At 48.9% G+C, this 19,489-nt stretch overlaps 8 protein-coding genes across 8 annotated transcripts; 4 read left to right on the top strand and 4 right to left on the bottom strand.

Annotated features, from left to right (window-relative positions):
• Window positions 1-461: 461 nt before the first annotated feature.
• On the top strand, window positions 462-1,909 carry GGS25DRAFT_531729 (S-adenosyl-L-methionine-dependent methyltransferase; the record flags this gene model as incomplete). The annotated part of the gene is made up of 5 exons (XM_049265519.1): window positions 462-649; window positions 711-837; window positions 891-1,017; window positions 1,076-1,530; window positions 1,596-1,909. Exons 1-5 carry the CDS (start codon window positions 467-469, stop codon window positions 1,907-1,909), a joined length of 1,206 nt encoding a protein of 401 aa, XP_049116857.1. The 5' UTR covers window positions 462-466.
• Window positions 1,910-2,975: 1,066 nt separating this feature from the next.
• On the top strand, window positions 2,976-4,176 carry GGS25DRAFT_531727 (uncharacterized protein; the record flags this gene model as incomplete). Its single annotated transcript, XM_049265518.1, has 2 exons — window positions 2,976-3,143; window positions 3,214-4,176. The coding sequence occupies 2 exons, from the start codon at window positions 2,976-2,978 to the stop codon at window positions 4,174-4,176; spliced, it is 1,131 nt and encodes a 376-aa protein (XP_049116856.1).
• A 68-nt stretch (window positions 4,177-4,244) lies between these two features.
• Window positions 4,245-5,687, bottom strand: GGS25DRAFT_491357 (ribonuclease-III-like-domain-containing protein). Its single transcript, XM_049261084.1, has 3 exons — window positions 5,200-5,687; window positions 4,862-5,097; window positions 4,245-4,782 (listed from the first exon to the last, which is right to left on the bottom strand). The coding sequence occupies exons 1-3, from the start codon at window positions 5,597-5,599 to the stop codon at window positions 4,642-4,644; spliced, it is 777 nt and encodes a 258-aa protein (XP_049116855.1). The 5' UTR covers window positions 5,600-5,687; the 3' UTR covers window positions 4,245-4,641.
• A 166-nt stretch (window positions 5,688-5,853) lies between these two features.
• Window positions 5,854-8,130, top strand: GGS25DRAFT_491351 (histone acetylation protein-domain-containing protein). The gene has a single exon (XM_049261083.1). The coding sequence runs from the start codon at window positions 6,106-6,108 to the stop codon at window positions 7,813-7,815; it is 1,710 nt and encodes a 569-aa protein (XP_049116854.1). The 5' UTR covers window positions 5,854-6,105; the 3' UTR covers window positions 7,816-8,130.
• Window positions 8,131-9,920: 1,790 nt separating this feature from the next.
• On the top strand, window positions 9,921-11,729 carry GGS25DRAFT_521880 (uncharacterized protein; the record flags this gene model as incomplete). The annotated part of the gene is made up of 3 exons (XM_049264129.1): window positions 9,921-10,203; window positions 10,283-10,445; window positions 10,568-11,729. The coding sequence occupies 3 exons, from the start codon at window positions 9,921-9,923 to the stop codon at window positions 11,727-11,729; spliced, it is 1,608 nt and encodes a 535-aa protein (XP_049116853.1).
• Window positions 11,730-12,912: 1,183 nt separating this feature from the next.
• On the bottom strand, window positions 12,913-14,326 carry GGS25DRAFT_521879 (uncharacterized protein; the record flags this gene model as incomplete). Its single annotated transcript, XM_049264128.1, has 2 exons — window positions 12,913-13,649; window positions 13,837-14,326. The coding sequence occupies 2 exons, from the start codon at window positions 14,324-14,326 to the stop codon at window positions 12,913-12,915; spliced, it is 1,227 nt and encodes a 408-aa protein (XP_049116852.1).
• Window positions 14,327-15,454: 1,128 nt separating this feature from the next.
• On the bottom strand, window positions 15,455-16,808 carry GGS25DRAFT_491347 (uncharacterized protein). The gene has a single exon (XM_049261082.1). The coding sequence runs from the start codon at window positions 16,490-16,492 to the stop codon at window positions 15,833-15,835; it is 660 nt and encodes a 219-aa protein (XP_049116851.1). The 5' UTR covers window positions 16,493-16,808; the 3' UTR covers window positions 15,455-15,832.
• Window positions 16,809-17,224: 416 nt separating this feature from the next.
• GGS25DRAFT_521877 (uncharacterized protein) lies at window positions 17,225-18,962 on the bottom strand (the record flags this gene model as incomplete). The annotated part of the gene is made up of 3 exons (XM_049264127.1): window positions 17,225-17,368; window positions 17,442-18,418; window positions 18,482-18,962. The coding sequence occupies 3 exons, from the start codon at window positions 18,960-18,962 to the stop codon at window positions 17,225-17,227; spliced, it is 1,602 nt and encodes a 533-aa protein (XP_049116850.1).
• Between the last annotated feature and the right edge of the window lie 527 nt (window positions 18,963-19,489).

Genomic DNA, 19,489 nt, shown 5'->3' with positions numbered 1-19,489 from the left:
CCTACGTCCGCCAATGTGTCAAATCGGCCTATTATTAGATCAAGTGCCTACATACCTAGGTACCTAGAATAGCTCCTCTGGAAGCCACCTCTTCAGCCATTTGTATACACCAGGTAAGTAACGTAGGTAGATTAGGTACTCTACTTCGTATCTATGTAGGTAAGTTATGTGCATGTATGTAAGTAGTAGGTCTGAGATCTTTTCCAGGCCGTACCTTCATGTTATGTATCTGGAGGCTTAAGTTATGTCTCAAGTTATGATACGACTAGGCACCTACCCACCTAGGTAGGTACGTATACAGCTACACACCTCCCTATATAAGGGGGTACCTAGATATATCCATGCATTGGATCTAACAGTGACAAAGGTCAGGAATAGATCTTAAATATGAACAAACCTATCTTGAACTTAGGGAGATCTAAAGAGTTGCTCAGAAGTATCGTCAATAACTCCTACAGAATCCACAATGAGCACCCAATCCCTCGATATCCTCGCTCTAACAGAGAATCTGGAATTGTTTCTAAAAGACCCGGAAGCTAATTCTAAATCACTGAGCGCCGAGGCGCGTTATCGGCTCAGCGAGGCTGCCAGGAAGGTGAGCTTCTCTACGGAGGCAACGGGAGATACCTTCCACCGCATCGCACATTCAGTGAGTCCCCGTCAAAATGATTATTACTCGCCATGCTGAAACCATAGCTAAAAGTTTCCAGGCAATACAGCTTCCCCTTGCCTGCGTTGGGCTCGACACGAAGATCTTTGACATCTTGTCTGACGTCGAGGACTCTGTCACCGCTGCAGACCTCGCGAAAAAGGCCAATGTCGACCCGGCGCTTATGGGTATGTATGCCTCTAGCGATTAAAGGAGTTGAACTCAGCTGATAAGGAACTAGTGCGCTTGCTGCGGTATTACGAATCATTTGGCATTATCGCCCAGAACGACGAGAAAAATGCCTACAGCGCCAATAACGTAACCAGAGCCATGACGACAGTAGCTGGGAGGAACGGAGTCAAATTCTTGTAATGGACTACAGGTAAACTTTCATCGTCTGCAGATAGAACTGACACAATCGTGTAGTTTGTACGGACACACTCGGGTGTGGAATAGTCTTCCGCAGTTCCTTCGCGACAACGGATACGTCAACCCCACCGACGCGAAATCGAGCCCATGGTTTACGGGCCACGACACCGACGAGCCGTTTTGGGACTGGGTCAACAGCCATCCGCCGATACTAGACTATATGCTCGGGTGGATGCAGGGCCAGCGAGACGGTCTCCCCATCTTCCTCGACGTGATCGACTTCAAAGAATTCGCCCAGGGCGCAACCAGCTCCACGCCGATATTCGTCGACGTGGGCGGCGCCAGAGGCCACCAGTGCATTGCTCTAAAGCAGAGATACTCGGATATCCCTGGCCGCGTCGTGCTCCAGGACCAGGCGCATGTGATCGGAGAAGTGAAAGCAGACCCGCTCCCGGGCTTCGACGGCATCGAGGCAGAGGCCCACGATATTTTCACGCCGCAGCAACTTCGAGGTAAGTTGCGCTCTTACTGCCTAGGTAGGTATCTATGAATGGCATGCATGCTAACACCATTCCAGGCGCCCGGGTGTACTACATGCGTTATATCCTCCACGACTGGCCCGACCACAAGTGCGTCGAGATCCTGCGGAATCTTAGACTTGGCATGACGGAGGAGTCTAAGATCTTTATCGACGAGATGATCATGCCCGAGGCCCACGCCTCCTGGCGGGCGACGCAGATGGACATGGTGATGGCGAACTGCTTCGGAAGCACCGAGCGGTCGCTGCCGGAGTTTGAGGCGCTGCTGCACGAGGCTGGGCTTAAGATTTGGAAGGTCTATCAGTATACGAAGCAGCTCAATGATTGTGTTATTGTTGCTACTCTTCGGTAGCTCATCTAAGGTGAGGTTCAAATAACACGATTCTCCGATTGATGCACAAAGCAAGGGTTGCCATAGTTATATTCATAGCATAGCATCGCAGATGCCTACCTAGTACCTAAGTGCATAGATTGGACTGAATAGTAATTCATCTGGTACGGTATACACTCTGGACATAGGTTAAAGTGGCGACTCTCTTAAGATACCAACCGTAAGACCAACTCAAACCGGACGAACCTGACCGACTATCATGGCAAAGGTGTTTTAGATAAGTGTAGTGCTGGTAACTGCCTTAGGTACCTACCTGGGTAGGTGTGTCCGCCCCTGGAGAGAGCTGTACTTGGTGAAGGGTGAAATTGAGGCTATTTACCGTAAGGTACTGCGTACCTCGGTGTGGGATATCCCACTCCACTATCAAGGCTTACATGTGTAGGTATGTAGGAAAGCTCTATACATAGTATAAACTCGCACCCATCTTGGATAGGCAGAGATAGCCTTGGATCCTTCCTTAATATGACAACACGTTATCCCGGACTTCGGATTCTTACTAGGTAGGTGGTACGATACGGAATAAACACCAAATATAGGCCTTGTCTTTTTATTTCCAGGGGCGTTTAGCAGTTGGCAATTCTTGGGACGCCGTGGCGGCGTGGATGGATAAGTTGAAGGGCTAAGGTTAGGCAAATCACTCTGTAATTCGTATGGCCCGTAAGCCACGAAGCGCCTACATGCGCCAAGGTTAGTAGGTGAGGCATAACTAGGCGTAAATGGTTCACACATTAAACAGAGGAGTGGTCTTGCATAACAAGCCATTGTATTACGAGATGGCTCAGGTTGACTACAAGATGCGAAGACACATGCAGTATGCTCTTCTAAGACAGGATGATAACCTATTAATACAGATAAAATAAAGCCACAGCATCACGAAACTCGCGAGACAAAGCGAAATTATGTGAACGGTGGTGAGTCAGATAGATATAGAGTTATCTTTCCTTGTGCCCAGGTGAGAATATAGTAGCTATGGCTTGCGAACTCCTTGCTAGCTCAAAGACTTCCCTCACGGGATACTATGTGAAAAATGTCCTCTCCAGTCTATGTAGGTCCCGACGTCAACCGGGGAGGTGTTTTGATCGGTATAATTTTGACAGAATATGGTCTTTCGACGGTATTTCTGGCCTTGCGTATGTGGGCTCGACTGAGTGTTGGAGGGACCAGTTGGGATGACTATTTCATGATGCTTACATCTGTAAGTCGAGACCAAAGAGCCTTGAAGTTTCTACTAAACCAAATCTAACTTTGACTGTTTATGTGATCAGGCCATGTTCACAGGCGTTGCGGTCCTTGCTGGTATCCTCGGTGGTGAAGGGGGCATACGACACTCGATTTATCTAAGTAAAGAACAGAGAATATACCTAACCAGGGATTTCTATATCGCGCAAGCCTTTCATCTCTTGGCCATTGGAGCCGGAAAGCTTGCTATTGGCTTTTTACTTCTACGACTCTTTGGGGCTGCCTCTATACGGAGACGGTACCTCATATGGGTCTTGATGGCCATCCAGACTATATTCACTATCCTCTCTGTCATTTTTTCCTTCGTACAATGTGAGAACCCAGCGGCGTTGTGGGATCCAGATCTACTCCCAGCAACGTACTGCTGGGACCCCGAGGTTCAAAGCCGATTCACCATCTTCTATGGAAGCCTGTCTGCCGCGGTTGACTTTGTATTTGCACTGCTGCCGATCACTTTTATCTGGAAACTGCATATGTCTGCTCGTAAAAAGGCCGGGCTAGCCGTTTTGCTCGGCGGTGGTGTGCTCTCCGGGATCTGTGCTGCCATCAAAACCAACAAACTGACTACACTCACGGTGCGATCCGATCTTCTCTGGTCGATTTTCGAGCTTTACACTTGGAGTGGAACAGAGATCTGTTTGATCATCATGTGTGGCTGTGTGCCGGCTATCAAGCTACTGTGGGATCGTTTCTTCGGCCAAAAGTCACAGGCGATGAGTGAGGGTACTCCACCTCAGTCAGACGCCTCTCGGGGGCGCTTGGCAAGCCTATTCAAGAGCCCGAAGCGGGACAAGTTTGAGCTCACAAGCCTTAACGATTCGCTTCAGAACATCTCCCATCCCGTCGATGCAAAAGCCTTCAGCAGTCACAGCACTTCGGTTCGACCGGAAGTTTTCGAGGACGCTACTTCGAGCAATAAACCATCAGACTTAGAAGGTGGGATACAGATCAGTAACTCCTTTCGGGTGGATTGGTCAGAAAGGGTCTAGGAACCTTCGGCATCATCGATCGCGGCGATGCTGGCATTGCAATGGGGGAAACAATGGTCACTCTGAAATGCTAGCCTTATTGATTCATGTATTTTCTGGTAGAGATATATATCTAACTAGGCATCAAAGTTAGATACACAGCTTCTCAATATAGGAGCCTTAAGCATCAGCTGCTATATTCCTTCATCCCTGAAAGAAAGGCCGGCATTGAACCTGCATAACATCGAGCTGGGAGCCTCTGTGAATTCCGCGTCAACGATATGAGCCTTTTGGTGCCTAGGGTAAGAAAACCGCTGGAGCACTCTGTGTGGTAGATAAGAGGAGCCTCAGAGCTCAGACACGCCTTCCACGGGAAGGTGGCGTACTCTACTACCAGACTTATGAATTCAAGTGGTCATTTCTTTGTCTTTGTACATCGTATAGGGTATTTTTTGTACACTTATATTACATACATCGAAATCGTCACTATCGGATTCTCTTCATTATCCTATCCCTCACGATTCGGCTTGCTGCCTTGCCGCCTCGGTGCAATGCGACGGCACCAACGACAGCATATACGGCACCTGCCATGACAGGGTCGTAACCGGAACCCTTGATATTTTCCGGCTGCGTAAGTTGTCAGTGCCAATGCCCAGCGAGTAAGTAGCACGCAAGCAGAGGGTGGAGATTAGATAGCAGGTCTTACCATTCGCGGTTTCCATCGCACAACTCTTGATAAGCCGATATCGAATGCGAACTTGGACAACTTTTCTAGCGTAAAAACGTCGCTCGGCTGCTTTGCGGAGAGGTTGTCGAGACTACGGAGGGCGGTACTTTCGAACGGTGCTCGTCTACCCGCATAGGGGTCGTTCTCGGGTTCCTTATAATCAGGCGAGGATGTGATAATGGATTGTGTACACTCCAGGGCGCATATTTGGCGGCCTAGATGATGCGGATATATTGTCAACATTCTGTGATCGCTGGTACATTACAGCAGTTTCAAGGCATTGTAATATGGAACCATATTGCTAGAAATATGCATACCAAGGAATGCTAGACGATCGTTAAAGCCTCTTCGTCCTTGATCAAAGCTTTTGTGTGTGACGGCTAACCACTTGAGTTCGTCAGGTAGCATGCGCTCTCCGTCGCGGCCCAGAAATGTGTTCAGCACATCGTCCAATTTCTTCGGGTCTTCATTGACCTCCCATATGGAACGAGAAGGGTCTTTGGTGATATGCGGCGAGAAAGGCGCCCTCATCCTCTCAGGTGTATACGCCCATCGTGGTCGATGTTCCTCATATTCTGAGCGGGCTACTGCTGAGGTTGAGAAGCAGGTTGACAAGCAGGTCGCGGGACGGGATATGGGTGCTATGGACTGGCTCTGGCAGTTTCGTATAGCTTGGCGAGCAAGCCTCGCAGTTGATCGGGAGGTGGTGAGAGCCATTAGCCACGATGTCGCTTCCGTTCTTTATTTTATCGCATCATTAAAATGTATAAAAATGAATCCGATGAGCAATTGTGCAATTGGCAAGTTACAAATGGAACTTTTTTAGGGTGGGGAGTGGTGTGGATACTACAGTGGGTCTTTACCTATGCACCATCGTTATCGATTTGATGGATCTCCCCGCTTATCAAAGCGACCCCGGCAGCCCAGCCCAGTAAAAGCACTGAGCTCAAGCAGTATGTGCAGGGCTGTATTGTACCTAGGTTACTGAAATCCCAACCATTAACTAACATCGTGTGCGCTTCACTTCAGCTAGTTATCAACCCCAACATTGAACGCGTCTTGTTAAGAACAGTTGCCATGGTTTCACAAACCTTATATGCCAATTAATGGCGTGTCATCCCTAGTTTACTTTCCTTCTTCTTCTTCTTCTTCTTCTTCCCCTTCTTCTTCCCCTTCCTCCTCTATTGTTCTATGTACCTTAGGTAGGGTAGTTTTACCTCACAATGTCGAATCAAGCTTCAACTCCCGACTCTTGTCGCGTGGCCGACACCGATCCTTTAATGGTAGAACTTGCGAAAGTCTTACCAAAAGGTTGCAAGTTCACGGCGCACCATCTTTCGACACCTCCAACTATCACAGATCCTCTTTGCCATCCTCCAGCATATAATCCCATTACTGATTCAAAGACACCTGAGAACCGTGATGTAGCGCAGTCCAAAAAGCGACCGAGTAAACCACTGATTACCTATTGCGAGAAGCATTTCCTGATCATTTCCATTGATTCTAAAAAGGAAGGCCCCGATTCTGATACCAATGCACAAGTTATGGTTCTGGGGATTGAGATTTACATCTACACGACGTCCTTCTCGACCATCATATTCGTAGCCAAGGCTGATTCAACCGGATACCTGAACCTCCTCAATCTGCCGAAAGGGACACCTTCCCCTATCCGAGAAATCACCGCCTGTTTCCTTGCCTTCCTAGTCACCAACCGAAGACGCGCAACAAAACAATTAGTCGTGAACCTCTTCGCCCGATCGCAGTCGCAATACCTCTTTGCAGGAAGCGTGGACAATAGTGGCAAGCACATTCTCGATGATAGAGGTTTAGTGAAATGGTGGTGTCGGGTGCTCAACTCACTACTCGAGGACGATGAATACTTAGAGGTGAGAAAGTTCTGGGACAATATCCATGGTTACCTGATCATACCAGGATTAGACAATTATGAGACCCGAGCTTTCCTACCACGGTCGAGCGCTGCGGCAACGAACTGGACACTAGGCCATCCTCTCGAGAAAATGTCTCCTTATACGAAGGATCACACCAAATTTGGCCAGACTATTCATCCCAGATCTCTCATACCAGTCTTCCCAGATGACCCAAAGGCGCGGTTTATCCAGGAGTTAGAGGAGTCGGTGTCTGAAAAGGCCAAGTTGCTAGGCGGCTGGAAGACACCAAGAACACTAGATCAGTTCTGGGATATGATGGCATTTCGGCAAGAATGCTCCAGTGGGAGATTGACTGGATTCGTTTGGGTTCTTTTCGAACCTCGGGCTAAAGCACAGCCTGGCTCATCAGCGGCCGGCTTTATTGCACCATCCGCCAAAAAGGCTCGAAGAAAGCCCAAACCGAAGAAGAAGAAGAAGTCGATGACTGGCCCGATCATCCCTCGAAAGCCCCAAATCAAAACACATCAACGAGCGCATTTCCCAAAACAGGTAGAGACGCCGTATTACTACTGGCCAGAGAATGGCAGGGGCCGAGTCGTTCTTAGTGATACCAACTACAAACGAGCAATTGAGCTTCTGCTTCATCTCGAGTTTGCCACTCTGGACAAGGCAGTTGCAAGCACCACGCGATGGACTAAGCAGGTCGATATGGGCGAAGACTGGTCGCTGGAAATAATTGGCAAGAGAGAAACCATCCCTATCCGCACATTGTCTAGCCCTAGCGCAGTAGTGAATAACTTGGGTGCACAAGTAAGACGGAAGCGCGGACCCGATGACAATCTTACAAGCGATACGGCCGCATCTACACCTTCCGTGAACACTCTCGGCGAAAGTCTTATTAGAAAGAAGGCTAAAGTTGATACCAACCCTACGCCTGAGATTCGTACGCAGGAACCAGGCCCGACCCAGCCTGACGCCAAGCAGGAACCCACGGTCAATGTCCTCGGAGGTGGTTTGGTTCGAAAGAAGGAGAGCACATCTTGATTTTCAACATCGTAAGTGAATTTGCAGCTTACAGGCGTATATCGGGATTCTTTGACATAATAGTTTGAAGTGTTTGGCGTTGGCAGGCGTAAGTCGACAGGTTACACATGGTAGGGAAGCTTGGGAAAATAGCTCTGGGGCCAGGAAACAGGGCATGATTTCACAATACCCCCTTTTTCAAGTTCGAACCATTTTTCGAAAAAAAAAAATATTCGGGATATCCATCGTGGAGCTTCGGATAGGCACCTCTATCATAACGATGTTTAATGCCAGTAGCTAGGTACCCAATAATAATTCCAATGACATTTCACGAAGCATCGTGACTTCTCCATAACTCCATGATCTTAATCCAGGGGTACAGATGGTAAGACGGGCCTACCTAGGTGTCTGTGTAGTGTATTTCACGTTCCTATTTACAGAACTTCGCTCTCTACGGTCTACCTAGGTACCCCAGTGCCTATCGACTACTATGTATGCCAGCGAGTTCACAGACCCCACTCTAGTTTAAAGTGAGTAAACCCATTTCAATGTTTATATATTTGCTTGCTAACTGGGACAATGGGTATTCAATGGCATTATAGTCTAAATTTGGAAGCAATAATGAACAATACCCAACTATGTAGGTCTAATGTACTACTTATGTATGGTTGGGGTTGAATGCCGGCCGGAAATCCACTCCGTGCCTATTGGCTACCCTTCCGAAGCATGTCCGAAACGGCGTTCCGGTCCTAGCTCTGATTGGCTAAGAGGAGCCCCGACTTCCATTTTAAGGTGCGGGAGTTCCCCAATTCAAACTGAACCGCAGTTGAGTAACAGACTTCATCCAAGGTTAACTTATGCATAACACCATCAATTCCCTCCCAAGTTGATTGTCCTTTTTTTCTAGAATGGAAATTATATGAGTGTTAAGACTTCGTTGCCTGACCAAATTTCCATAGGTTACCTGTTAACATGATTACAGGTGACAGATCAGTTCTCGACATGATGGGTTCTGATAAGACATCAGAACGCACATCTCACATATTACATCTATGAACAAAGACCATATAAAAGGACCTTGGGAGAGAAGTCTAATAACACGCATGGTTTCATGGTAGTCGAATATCTAGCGTTGCTGCACACTGTTCACTTCCATCAGGACAGCAGACTGTATGTTTTTGCGTCCAAACTAGAACCCCGATGCAATTCACACATACCTGTATCCAGGTATGCCACCCAAAATTCTTGGTTGATGGCCTGGGTAAGCTCTGTCTTATGACCCCTGGCGTATCGTCGAATGTCATATTCTCGTTGAGGGTCACTGTGCAAAGTTGCAGAATTATTTAGCAAGAAATATGCCAGTGTATTTTCCCCCCCTATATAAGCATGGATACCCAAGCCGATAGATAGCACGTTTGAGCAGATTAAGGATAGCTAGAGCTTGCCTTTTCCTCAGATGTATTATAGTTACCTTAGACCCTCTCTCTGCTGTCTTCTCGTGTCGGGCCTTTCTGTCCTAGTATATGGTATATCAGATTCTGTCTCTGCTCGTCGACTGCAAGCTCATGTTCTCATCCTCCTTCTCCAGGGGGGGCACCTCCTACTAAGAAGCTCGTGGCCCTAGCTATCCATGCCGAGAAACTCGAAATATGTGCCCACAAGTAGTTGCTCCCTCCCACTCACAATGCCTATCTGTTCTTCCACCTTTCTTTTCTTCTGTCTTTGAACAGCTACTAAGGTCATCATCTATTTTTCTTTTTCCCTTTTCTTTTCTTCTTCTCTTCTTTCCATTTTGGACACCCCACTCATTGCATGTAGGTGGATGGCAACGCCATTTTCTGCAAATTCTTAGGCTGTCCCTCCTTGGTTTTTTACCCTACCTACCTTTTCATTACCTAGTACACTCCCTCACTCAAACTTAGCATTTGCTTGTCCACACCACACCACACTGTCTTACACACACGTAAACAAAAACCTTCTTTTCGTTTACTCGCCTCGCTTTGCGTTTCTTCTTCGGGAACGGTTAGAGGTGTGAGCCCAATCAGCCATTCTTTTGTCAAGTACCCAACCACCAATCAATACATTATCTGCCCTCTTTTGATATTTGCGCAGTCTTTTCCGCGACCATGCGAGCCTCCAAGTTGCTGGCCTTCGCAGCCTCGTGCTGCATCGTCGGCGCTGAGTGGTTTCGATGGTCGGCCGGCGACGAATATGTCCTCTCTGCCATGCCGCAAGAAACCGGCATCGCGAGCGCGCGTGCTGAGGTCGGCTGGACCCCAATGCCTACGCCGGCCCCGGGCGCTGCTGAGCCAGAGGGCAATCGCGTTCTGAATGTTCTCCTGCAGCGAGAGGAGACTACTACCAACTGGACTAACAGTGAGACTTGCGGATGGTTCTCGGGCGTCTCTTGTAAGTTTCAATTATTTCTTTTCTCGATGAAGAATCATCATTTGAATCATTGTCACTTAAGCTCACCTTCTATCTCTAGCCGAGTCATTCGCTTGCGGCACCAGCGCTTCGTGCGTAACTAATTCCGATCACATCGTCGCCTGTGCCTCTGGCACGTATTCTCCCTTCTTTTCGGTTTGTCTCGACTACGCTGCCTTCCAGCGCAGCTCCTGCAATAATGACGGTACCGAGACGGGTTGCTGGTAAGTTTCCTTCCCTCCTTCCTATCCCCTTATCTAGATGATGATTTCCTCTCCACTCCTCTGAATTAGAATCACGTATAGCTATTTCAAATTCTCTAAACAATCTACTAATACTTTCTTAGTATGGACTCAAAGTACGGAGCGTGTGAAACCATGTTCTGGACAGGCCACCCAGTGCGCTCCATGTATCGCTGCGCCAGCTCATCAACGATGGTCACCATGCTCGATGAGCCTCAATTCGTTATCGATGCTTCTCTGTTGTCCGCCTCGCTGGCTTCTGCTTCCGCGACACCCACTACCACAGATCACGTAATTGCCACCGGAGGCACTCCCCCCGGTAATACCGAAGAACCCGTCCGCCCTACCGTCAACATCGGCGCCCTCGTCGGCGGCGTCCTAGGCGGCACCATGCTCATCCTCGCCTCGGCATTCATATACTTCCGCTACCGCCGCCGCCGCAGCACAGCCGCCAAGAAGGACCGCCGCAAGCTGCAGGCGCGCCTCGATGATGCTTTTCGATATGCGCAGACGATCGACTCCGGGACGCCCGACGATAGCACCACGAACGCCGGCTCCACCCCCGCTCCCTACGTGAACACCCGCTACCACGGCCGAGCCGCCTCGAGCCCGACGCCTCTAGGCGGAGGCGGAGCCAACAACAACAACAACAACCGCGGTAACGGCAATGGTGGTGGTAATAATGACGATGGCGAAGCCCCAACGAACACAACAACCTTCGTCCGCATCCCGATCCGGCGCCCCCCACCCACGCACCAGCGCCCGTCGTCATCGTCCGCCCGCAGCCCGCCCTCGTACAACTGGATCCTGCACGGGCTGCCCTCGCACGGCGACGTCGGCACCAACAGCAACCGCACCAACTCCGCCACGCACTCGTTCTACGCCACGCAACCCACCACCACCACCACCAGCGGCGGCAGAAAAGCCAGCAACGGAGGAAAAACGACCCCGCCCCCGCGCTACTCGACGTCGAACCCGTTCGCGCGCAACCTGTTCTCAGCGGCGTCGTCGTCGCTGGCCTCGCCGTCGCCGTCCGACGGGTCGCTCGTGCAGATCACGCCGCCGTTCTTCGAGAGCTACGAGTTGGCCGAGGGGGTGGGCCGCGGAATCGGCGGCGCGGGGAGGGGAGGCGGGGGTCTGCGATGGAACCACGACAGCGGGTCCTCGGTGGCGTCCGGGTCGGACGACGACGACGACGACGGCCGCTCGACCGAGTGGCAGACGGAGACGATGAGCGCGGCTACGTATGAGTATGACACGAAGTGAGGAAGTCGGCTGCGCTTGCCTGTAGGTATCGTTGATGGGGGGTATCTGGGCGCATACTAGTACCTACCTACTTGATGCCTGGTTGTCTGCTTACTACTTGTACTACCTATGATGGGTGTGCTTTATTAGGGCATGGTCACTTGATAATATGGTTGGTTGGTTGGATGTTTGGCTGTTTGATGGTCACGACGATGATGATGATCATGATGCCCACATCGGTCTCTTTTCCTTACCTATAATACTATCTCAAACAGGAACTTCTCGCATGTTCATGCCTAGGTTAGGTACTTATACAGTACCGGGTGTGGGAGAGGGGTTCGTTTGAAGAGACACGCAGGATAATAGGCACAGACATGCATACGGGGAAGGAAGTACATTGTCTGGATGGATGGAATCGGGTAGCTAGCTGGAAGTATTGAAGATACTTGCATGGAAAGAAAGGCAGTGGCTGCTGAATACCGTACCTAGGTGCCTATACCTAGGTAGGTATCTAGACTTTAGGTACTAGGGCAGATACTACCGGTATAAAGGCAAGTCGGTATATGCATGTGGGCAGACTGGACGTCCAAATTACTTAATACTGTACAGAGAACAAAAAGACGAATGCACACTCACATTAATAATAACAGCCATGGGAACTTAGACTCATCACTCAGTACCTATTGTTCACCGTGAACCACCTTCGGGCTATCACTTAGAGTATCCATCACGTATTTTCCTGTCCATAGTGTATCCCAAGCCCCCAACCTAGTAGGAATAGGTACTATAATGTGCCTAGGTACCTAGGTAGGTACTAGGTAGATAGTAGGTACAACTTATATAGCACAAACCCCTAAGTACCTACCTACTATGGCTACAACGATAGCCCGGGTGTCTATAACCTCATCATGCTGGTAGATATCCATATCACATCATGCCCCTCGGCCCTCTTCCCCGCCCACGGCCACTTATCCTCCAATACTCCAGCCCTCCTAGACAGACCCCCTTATCTACAAATGCTCCATTGTCCATCTATGGGTATTGATTTCCTGTCAACGTAACAATCAACGCACACTTTTTTGCATCTTCTTCCACTTCAGCACCCCTTTTCCTAATAAAAAACCAACCACTATACAACTTTATACTCTGAAGATGAGAATTCTTATCTCCAAGTAACCCAGATAAGCTAGCTCGCCTCTTCACATCACGCCACGACCTTGGTCTTTAAATACTGCAGATTGACAGGTGTGATGGGCTTGTCGCCAGACAGCACCGCTATAATGTTCCGCATGGCCAGTTCCTCGAAGCCGATATGTGTTTCGACAGTACCGCCGGCGTTGTGGCACGTAAGCATGGCTCTGCTTCCCGAGAACGCGAGTAATCTAGGGTTGACGTTCGGCTCGTTGGCATGCACATCGAGCGCAATGCTACTCAAGCGGCCCTGGTCCAGGGCATCAGCGAGCGCCTCCTCGTCAACAAGAGATCCGCGTGCGATATTCACAAAGCGCGAGCCGGTCTTGAACCACGCCAGACTGTCCTTATTAATAATGCGTCCAGCGCCCCCAGGCGTACATAAGACGACACAATCGGAGTCGCGGATCAATGCCTCCAAGGTAGTGCAATACCGAGCATGCAGTGCAGCCTCGAGGGCCTCGGTTTTCCGCTCGACGTCGTAGTACGCGACGTCCATGCCAAATGCGGCGCTGCACTTGAATGCGATCTGCTGGCCGATGTTCCCGAGACCAACAAGACCTAGAGTGCGACCGCGTAGATTATGCGCTCGCGAAGTTCCGTTGTCGTGACACTCCTGGAAGTTAGCGGCCCCTGTTAACGCGGAGGTGATGCAATACGGGAAAACGCGGAACGTCGAAATGATCATGGCCACGGCGAAGTCGGATACCGCTTCTGCAGCCGCGAGACCTCCATTACAGTATATGATGTCTAATGTTTTTAAGCATCAGTCAGTGTATCATCTACTTTTCTACTGATGAAGTTTGATAATAAAATATCGAGGTTAGGGTGTATGTGTAGAAGAAAGGGAGAATCTACGAGCTCCCCCTTTCCCCCGCCCCCTTTTTTCAATAGGCACCCAGCTGAGCACGATCACACAAGAAAAAGAAAAACACACCTCTTTGACCCAGTAATTCTGTGTCGGCCCAATCGAAGCCAGTCCCAGCACTCGCAAAAATTCTCACGCTATCCGGCAGTAGAGAAACCAATTCGGCATCCCACTGACCCATCTCGCCGCCAGTACCCCAGAAAGGACGAAAGATGGCAGAGAAATCGCCCCAGCGCTTCTCGCGCAAAGCCTGGATGAAGGCGGGCCTCTGTCGCTCATCGGCAGACGGGCGCACTACCTCGTAGTAAGTCGTGAGCTCGGCGTAGGTATCAGGGTTATACTTGATGGGATCCCCAATGTGTAGAACGATAGGTTTGCTCTGTGGCGGATGCCCTAGAGGACCCCCCAGTATAGGCAAGGATGTTGACGTCGACACTTTAGGGGGACTCAGGGTGTTACTGCTGCTAATGCTGCCAGGGCGCGTGGCCGTCAGTGCGGGGGAGGTGGAGCGTGGGGTCGGCGGTGCCGTTGGCATTGGGGTGTTAGTTGGTTCTGCCATTGGTGATGTTTTCACGCAGTGGGTGATAAAATATTATGATTGTGGTAATCGTAATCAAATAAAAAAAAGGAAAGAAGAGGGTTGGGTGAGTAGGTAGGTAAGTAGATAGATGAGAATGAACATGTAGGTTAGGTACATGTAATCCACCTAGACCCATCAACAAACATAAGCTTTTTTTTTCTCAGGTGAATATGAATATTACATACATGTAGGTTAGGTACCTAGGTATGTAATAGGTATGTTGAACACGTTTGTGTGTAAGTGCCTTGCCCTAGGTAGGTATGTAGGTATGTCCCTCCAGGTTCAAGTAAGATGGTCTAATTCGTAGGTCGGAATAGAACCCTTCACCGCCGAACTTCGAGGCCTTGGCCTTTGGGGAAAACTACCCAAAATTCACCACAAAATCAGCTGGACAAAAGTGCAGCGGGAGATATAAGCCGTGGTCTAGCTGAATCCGTGGAGATGTGGGGGCTAACCGCTACCTAGTAATCAGTAGCTAGATCAAATCGAGGCAGTGATGGGTCGAAAGACTCGATAACAGTCCAGGAATAGTCACAGATGGATCTATGACGCTACATCGACTAGGAATGTCGATGATAAGTAATATAGAGGAAGAGATGGGAAGGGTATTTAGATATTCTCCGAATATAGGAGTGCCAGACATGCCAGGCCAATTATACCAATGTCGAAAAATAATAAAAATAAATAAAAATAATGAAAAAAAAGTTTAGTAGAGGGACGATCAAGAAAAAAACCCCTCCCTGTCCTTCTCCCCTCCTCCCCTCATCGTGGGGGAGCTTGGAGACTTTTCTCCTTCAGAACTCTTTTTTCTATTTTCCAGTACGTACCTGGTACCAGGCCAATTGGTTTGCGCCCTGGTTTGCGACAACGGAAAGAAGTGGGCGGGATGCCGTTTCAGGCAATACGGACTAGCGCAGGACATTCTTTGATTGGCTGATGATGTGTGGGGTAAAGTACCTAGTACTGTACATAGGTACCAGTATGTAGTACATATGTACCTAGTACACATGTATGTATCCAGATGATACCTAGTACCTAGTACCTTGTGTTGGTAAAAGTTGGAGATGATTTACCAATATTGCTTAGATTCGATACTGTCTAAATACGTTCGAGGATACTCATATATTACTAGATAGGTACTAGGTATACAGGATATCTATCTACGGTACGAGGCCTAGCATTCTTAATATCTTAACGATAGGTGCAAGTAAGTGAGATAAAAGTAGCTTGGTATATAAACAACGATGTCCATGGATAAAGGGAAATCCGAAAATATATATCTTGAGAAGTAGACAGGTATTAAATGAGCCCGAGGTGCTGCCCTCTGTTCCACCAAGGCAAATGTGTATGCAGCATACGATATGTTGTGGAAAAGTACATGGAGTGTGGAACAAGAAAGTAAAGGGTAAAAATAAAAAGGAAGAGGAAAAGGATTTACAAAAAAGCTCGATACCGGGTTCGAATCCAGTACCCACAAGAGAGATATCAGGCCGGGATGAAGTTCAGGCTCATGAGCAGCAAATGCTCAGCATCAAAGAGTTGCCGCACCATCGTCATTTGATCCCGCGTAAACGCATCCAAGCCCCCAAGGCGTTGAACCGTGCACTCGCCATCTCGAAAGTCGGAAGGGGGTAGCTTCTCGATATACATCAGGAGCACGAATGCCTCCAACCGTTTAAAGTGCTTCTTATTCCAGACCATCAGGGAGAACTGAAAGTGGTTCACGAAGCAAGAGATATTCAGCCCAAAGCGTCGTAGACCGCGGCCGGTAGGGTCCAGCTCTTCGATGGCCTCAAACAGATCAGTCAATTGCGAGTAATTAGCCTGGCCCACGACCGCGAGCAAGTCCACGGCGGGATTGATATACACGAGACGTGACAGACGCCCATCCAACTTTGACGAGGAGATGGGGAGAGCAACGGAGAAGTATTCCAGCGCTAATTCACGGGATTCGGAGCAAACGGACAAGGCGCTCGGGTTTCTGCAGCTCGATAGCCATTGTGATGTGCCGGTCCGGGTATGTAATTCCACCACACGGAGCTGAAATGATTTCTTCCAGATCATAATGCGCAGTTCGGCCGGGAGCAACGGGAATAGCGTAAACTCATCTAGGGGTTTCTTTCGCTGAGGCCAACTTGGTGCCATCTTCACTAGCTCTTTGATATGCTAAATACCGACGTCTCACTCAAATTTTCCAGTTAAGTAGGTAGGTACGTTTATTTAGTAAACGTGAAGCAAACCGCTTTTCTACACCCGTAGGGAAATCCGGGATTGGGAATGACGGAACACTTAAAAGATAAGGAGTTTCAAAGGTCGTTGTGGTTTTTAAGTTTATATGTATTTTCTATCTTCAGGTTTTCATGGGAGAGACGGGGTGCTTTGTTGCGTTTTCATATAAGTTTTATGTAAGGGGTAACTTGAAGTTGTTAGCATTTAAATTCAAGACAATCGCGGAAATAGATGCAGCGGTGAGGTGCTTCGGAGTTTTGTATCTGTCGTGATCTGGTTCCTTCCTGTTAGAATTCAGTCACGTGAACATTGTTCCACGTGAAACCCCACTGAGTAGTGCGTTTATACTTTCCCCCCTTTCCTGTTGGAAATGCCGAGACGAGATAGGGAGATAGGGAGATAGGAGATAAGGAAGTAAACCTTGTCCAGGCATTTCACTATTTCACTCCCATGTCCTCCAGACTCCTCCTCGCCAAAAAACTTTACTCCCATCATATCAAAACATTGAGCATCGATTGAACTTTTGGTCATTAAATAGTTGTACACACATTATCTGGGGACTTTACAATACAATTCCAACTCCAATCCCCACCCTTCCCTATCTATCTATCTATCTGTTTGTCTGTACATCTCTTACACATCCGTCGCTCAGAACAAGAACATCATAACGAGTACAATAAAATTAAAGAATGATATAGGACAAGGTGGCGGAAGTACCGTCGCGGACGAGTCCTTCGTTTGGTTGCCCTTACCAAGCCATTCTTTAAGGTGCTCTAGCTTGACATCCCGGATCTGACACGCGAGTGTTAGCTTCCTTCCTTTCTCACAGGATTCACATGATGTGGGGGAAAGGAATCCAGCTCACCTGATCCAATTGCGGCTTTAAACCGCGCGGTTCGACAGCTTCCGAGACCGAGTCCTCAGCGTGCGCCGCGCCATTTACTAGTATCACTCGAGAGTGGTTGAGCATTTCCGTAACAGTCAAAATCGGTGACCCGATCGCCGCCGTGCGATCATAGCTGCCTTGGACGATGAGAAGCTTGTCTGTCGTGTCAAGGAAGTCATTCGTCATCGCGTATTTCTGTAGGAAGTACTCATTTTCTCGACCGTAATCAACAGCCTTCCAGTCGGGGTTGGTGCAGATATCCACGTTACCGCGGGCGTACGTCTCTGGTAAGACGTTGTCCGCTGGGATCGATCTATCATTAATGGGATAGTAGTCGCAGACGATATAGCCAAATGCCGGTTGGTTACTCGCCAAATTCCCATTGCTAGCCCTGGATATATTGCCATTGAAAGCATTGATGCATGCTGATTCATTGGCCCACGAGGTGGCAAGAAGAGGAATGCGCAAGACCTCGCCTGCTGTTTTTGCTTGGATAGTCTTATCGATTAAGTCCGAGAAAGGGTCCGCCGTCGGATATTTCTCAATCCACGGGTAATTGTACTTGGAAATCGCAAGATAAGTATTAAGCGCCGCATTGTACAGCCTTTCGTAACCTAGTGATGTAGAGTTCTTGCATACGTCAAGATCGGGGATCGTCGTGTCACAGGTATTGTCTTTCTCGTCAGTCAGCTTACTAAAATGCGGGTCGATCACAAGAGCAAGCTTTCTCCTACCTGCAATACACTTCTTGAATGCAAGCATAGACGTCTTGATCTTGCTAGCTGCGTTCCCGTATTCCTCGTAGACCTCGCTTGCCCATTTCGCCGATTCGAACTTGTACCGGTTAGAACTAAGGGGACCAAACGAGTTTAGTGCAGGCGAGGAGGCGATGGCGCCATAAAATGTATTCGGATAACGGATACGCGCAGAGACGGCCAGAAATCCGCCGTACGAAGCTACAATACCGCATCAGTTCACCGGCAGCCCATGATCTTCGGTGTAAGTGCGGTGTTACTTACATCCCCCATATATTACCTTACTGTCCGAGGCCCCTAATACCGTCTTCTTGATCCAATTGACGAAATCAACACCGTCCTGGAGCACGTTATCCAACGTCAACGAAGTAAGCGACTCATTCGAAATATTCATTGGATCGTATCCGGCCGGGTAGCTACCGCCGCGCAGATCACCAAAGAAACGATGCTCCAGCATGGCGACAAGTGCCCCGAGCTTCGGCGCATAATCGATGAAATCGGTGGCGTTGATCACCGGCATCCCGGCCTCGGCGCTCTGTATGAAAAGGATGGGGCCGCCGGGTTCAAAATATTGCGTGACAAGCTGATATCGCTGCTTGAAGGTCGCGGAGCCCGAATCAACTGTGTGGTTCACCTTTTGGGTGAAGTCCTGCGTGGCTATGCCGCTTGTGTTCGATTGCACTCGCGCTGGTGGGTGGCTTGCCATCGCCAGGGCGGAAAGCAGGAGGAAATATTTGAGCGCCATGATCAGCAGTATTCCTCATCTGTAATAACGACCCACTAGTAAATGACCGCGCCCTGAAAATCACTTTTAGGTCGCGGTCGAGGCTAGTCGTCGATTTCTTTTCATAAAAATCCCCGATTACAAAGCTGATTACTGTATGCAAGTCCAGATGGCCCTGGGCACTCGACTATTACAAGAACAGCTGAAGTGAAGCGAAGAAGGTACCTACCTAGGTAGTTAAGGGGTCATGGTTCACTCTCAACATTATGTGGGGCCGCTTCAATGACCGAGATGGGGACGACTAAACAAAGATACTCTGGTCAGGACGGGGTAAATTCCAAACTCTATCAAGTGATGTTGCGGCCATATAGCAAGGATCCGGCAACAGATCGGTTTAAGCATCGGATGACAAGTTGTCAAAACTTGGGATGACAGGTTAAATAGGGTTGGAAGCGGAGTAATGACACATCATACTTGGGAGGTTGAAAGGCAGCTCCCGTTGCCACATGAAGGTTCACTACAAGTAAGGTATACATACTCTCTCATTC

Source organism: Hypoxylon fragiforme (genome assembly GCF_022984875.1).
Source record: "Hypoxylon fragiforme strain CBS 206.31 chromosome Unknown GGS25scaffold_5, whole genome shotgun sequence".
In the NCBI taxonomy this organism is placed as follows: domain Eukaryota; kingdom Fungi; phylum Ascomycota; class Sordariomycetes; order Xylariales; family Hypoxylaceae; genus Hypoxylon; species Hypoxylon fragiforme.
This window is presented reverse-complemented; position numbering and strand designations above follow the sequence as displayed.

Excerpts from the sequence above, each read along its gene's own strand:
- GGS25DRAFT_491347 (XM_049261082.1), bottom strand. The coding sequence starts at position 16,492 with ATGGCACCAAGTTGGCCTCAGCGAAAGAAACCCCTAGATGAGTTTACG.
- GGS25DRAFT_491357 (XM_049261084.1), bottom strand. The coding sequence starts at position 5,599 with ATGGCTCTCACCACCTCCCGATCAACTGCGAGGCTTGCTCGCCAAGCT. Across the intron at positions 5,098-5,199 it reads CGATCGTCTAGCATTCCTTG|GCCGCCAAATATGCGCCCTG; the intron begins GTATGCATATTT and ends CGCATCATCTAG. Across the intron at positions 4,783-4,861 it reads TGCGATGGAAACCGCGAATG|CCGGAAAATATCAAGGGTTC; the intron begins GTAAGACCTGCT and ends CAACTTACGCAG.
- GGS25DRAFT_491351 (XM_049261083.1), top strand. The coding sequence starts at position 6,106 with ATGTCGAATCAAGCTTCAACTCCCGACTCTTGTCGCGTGGCCGACACC.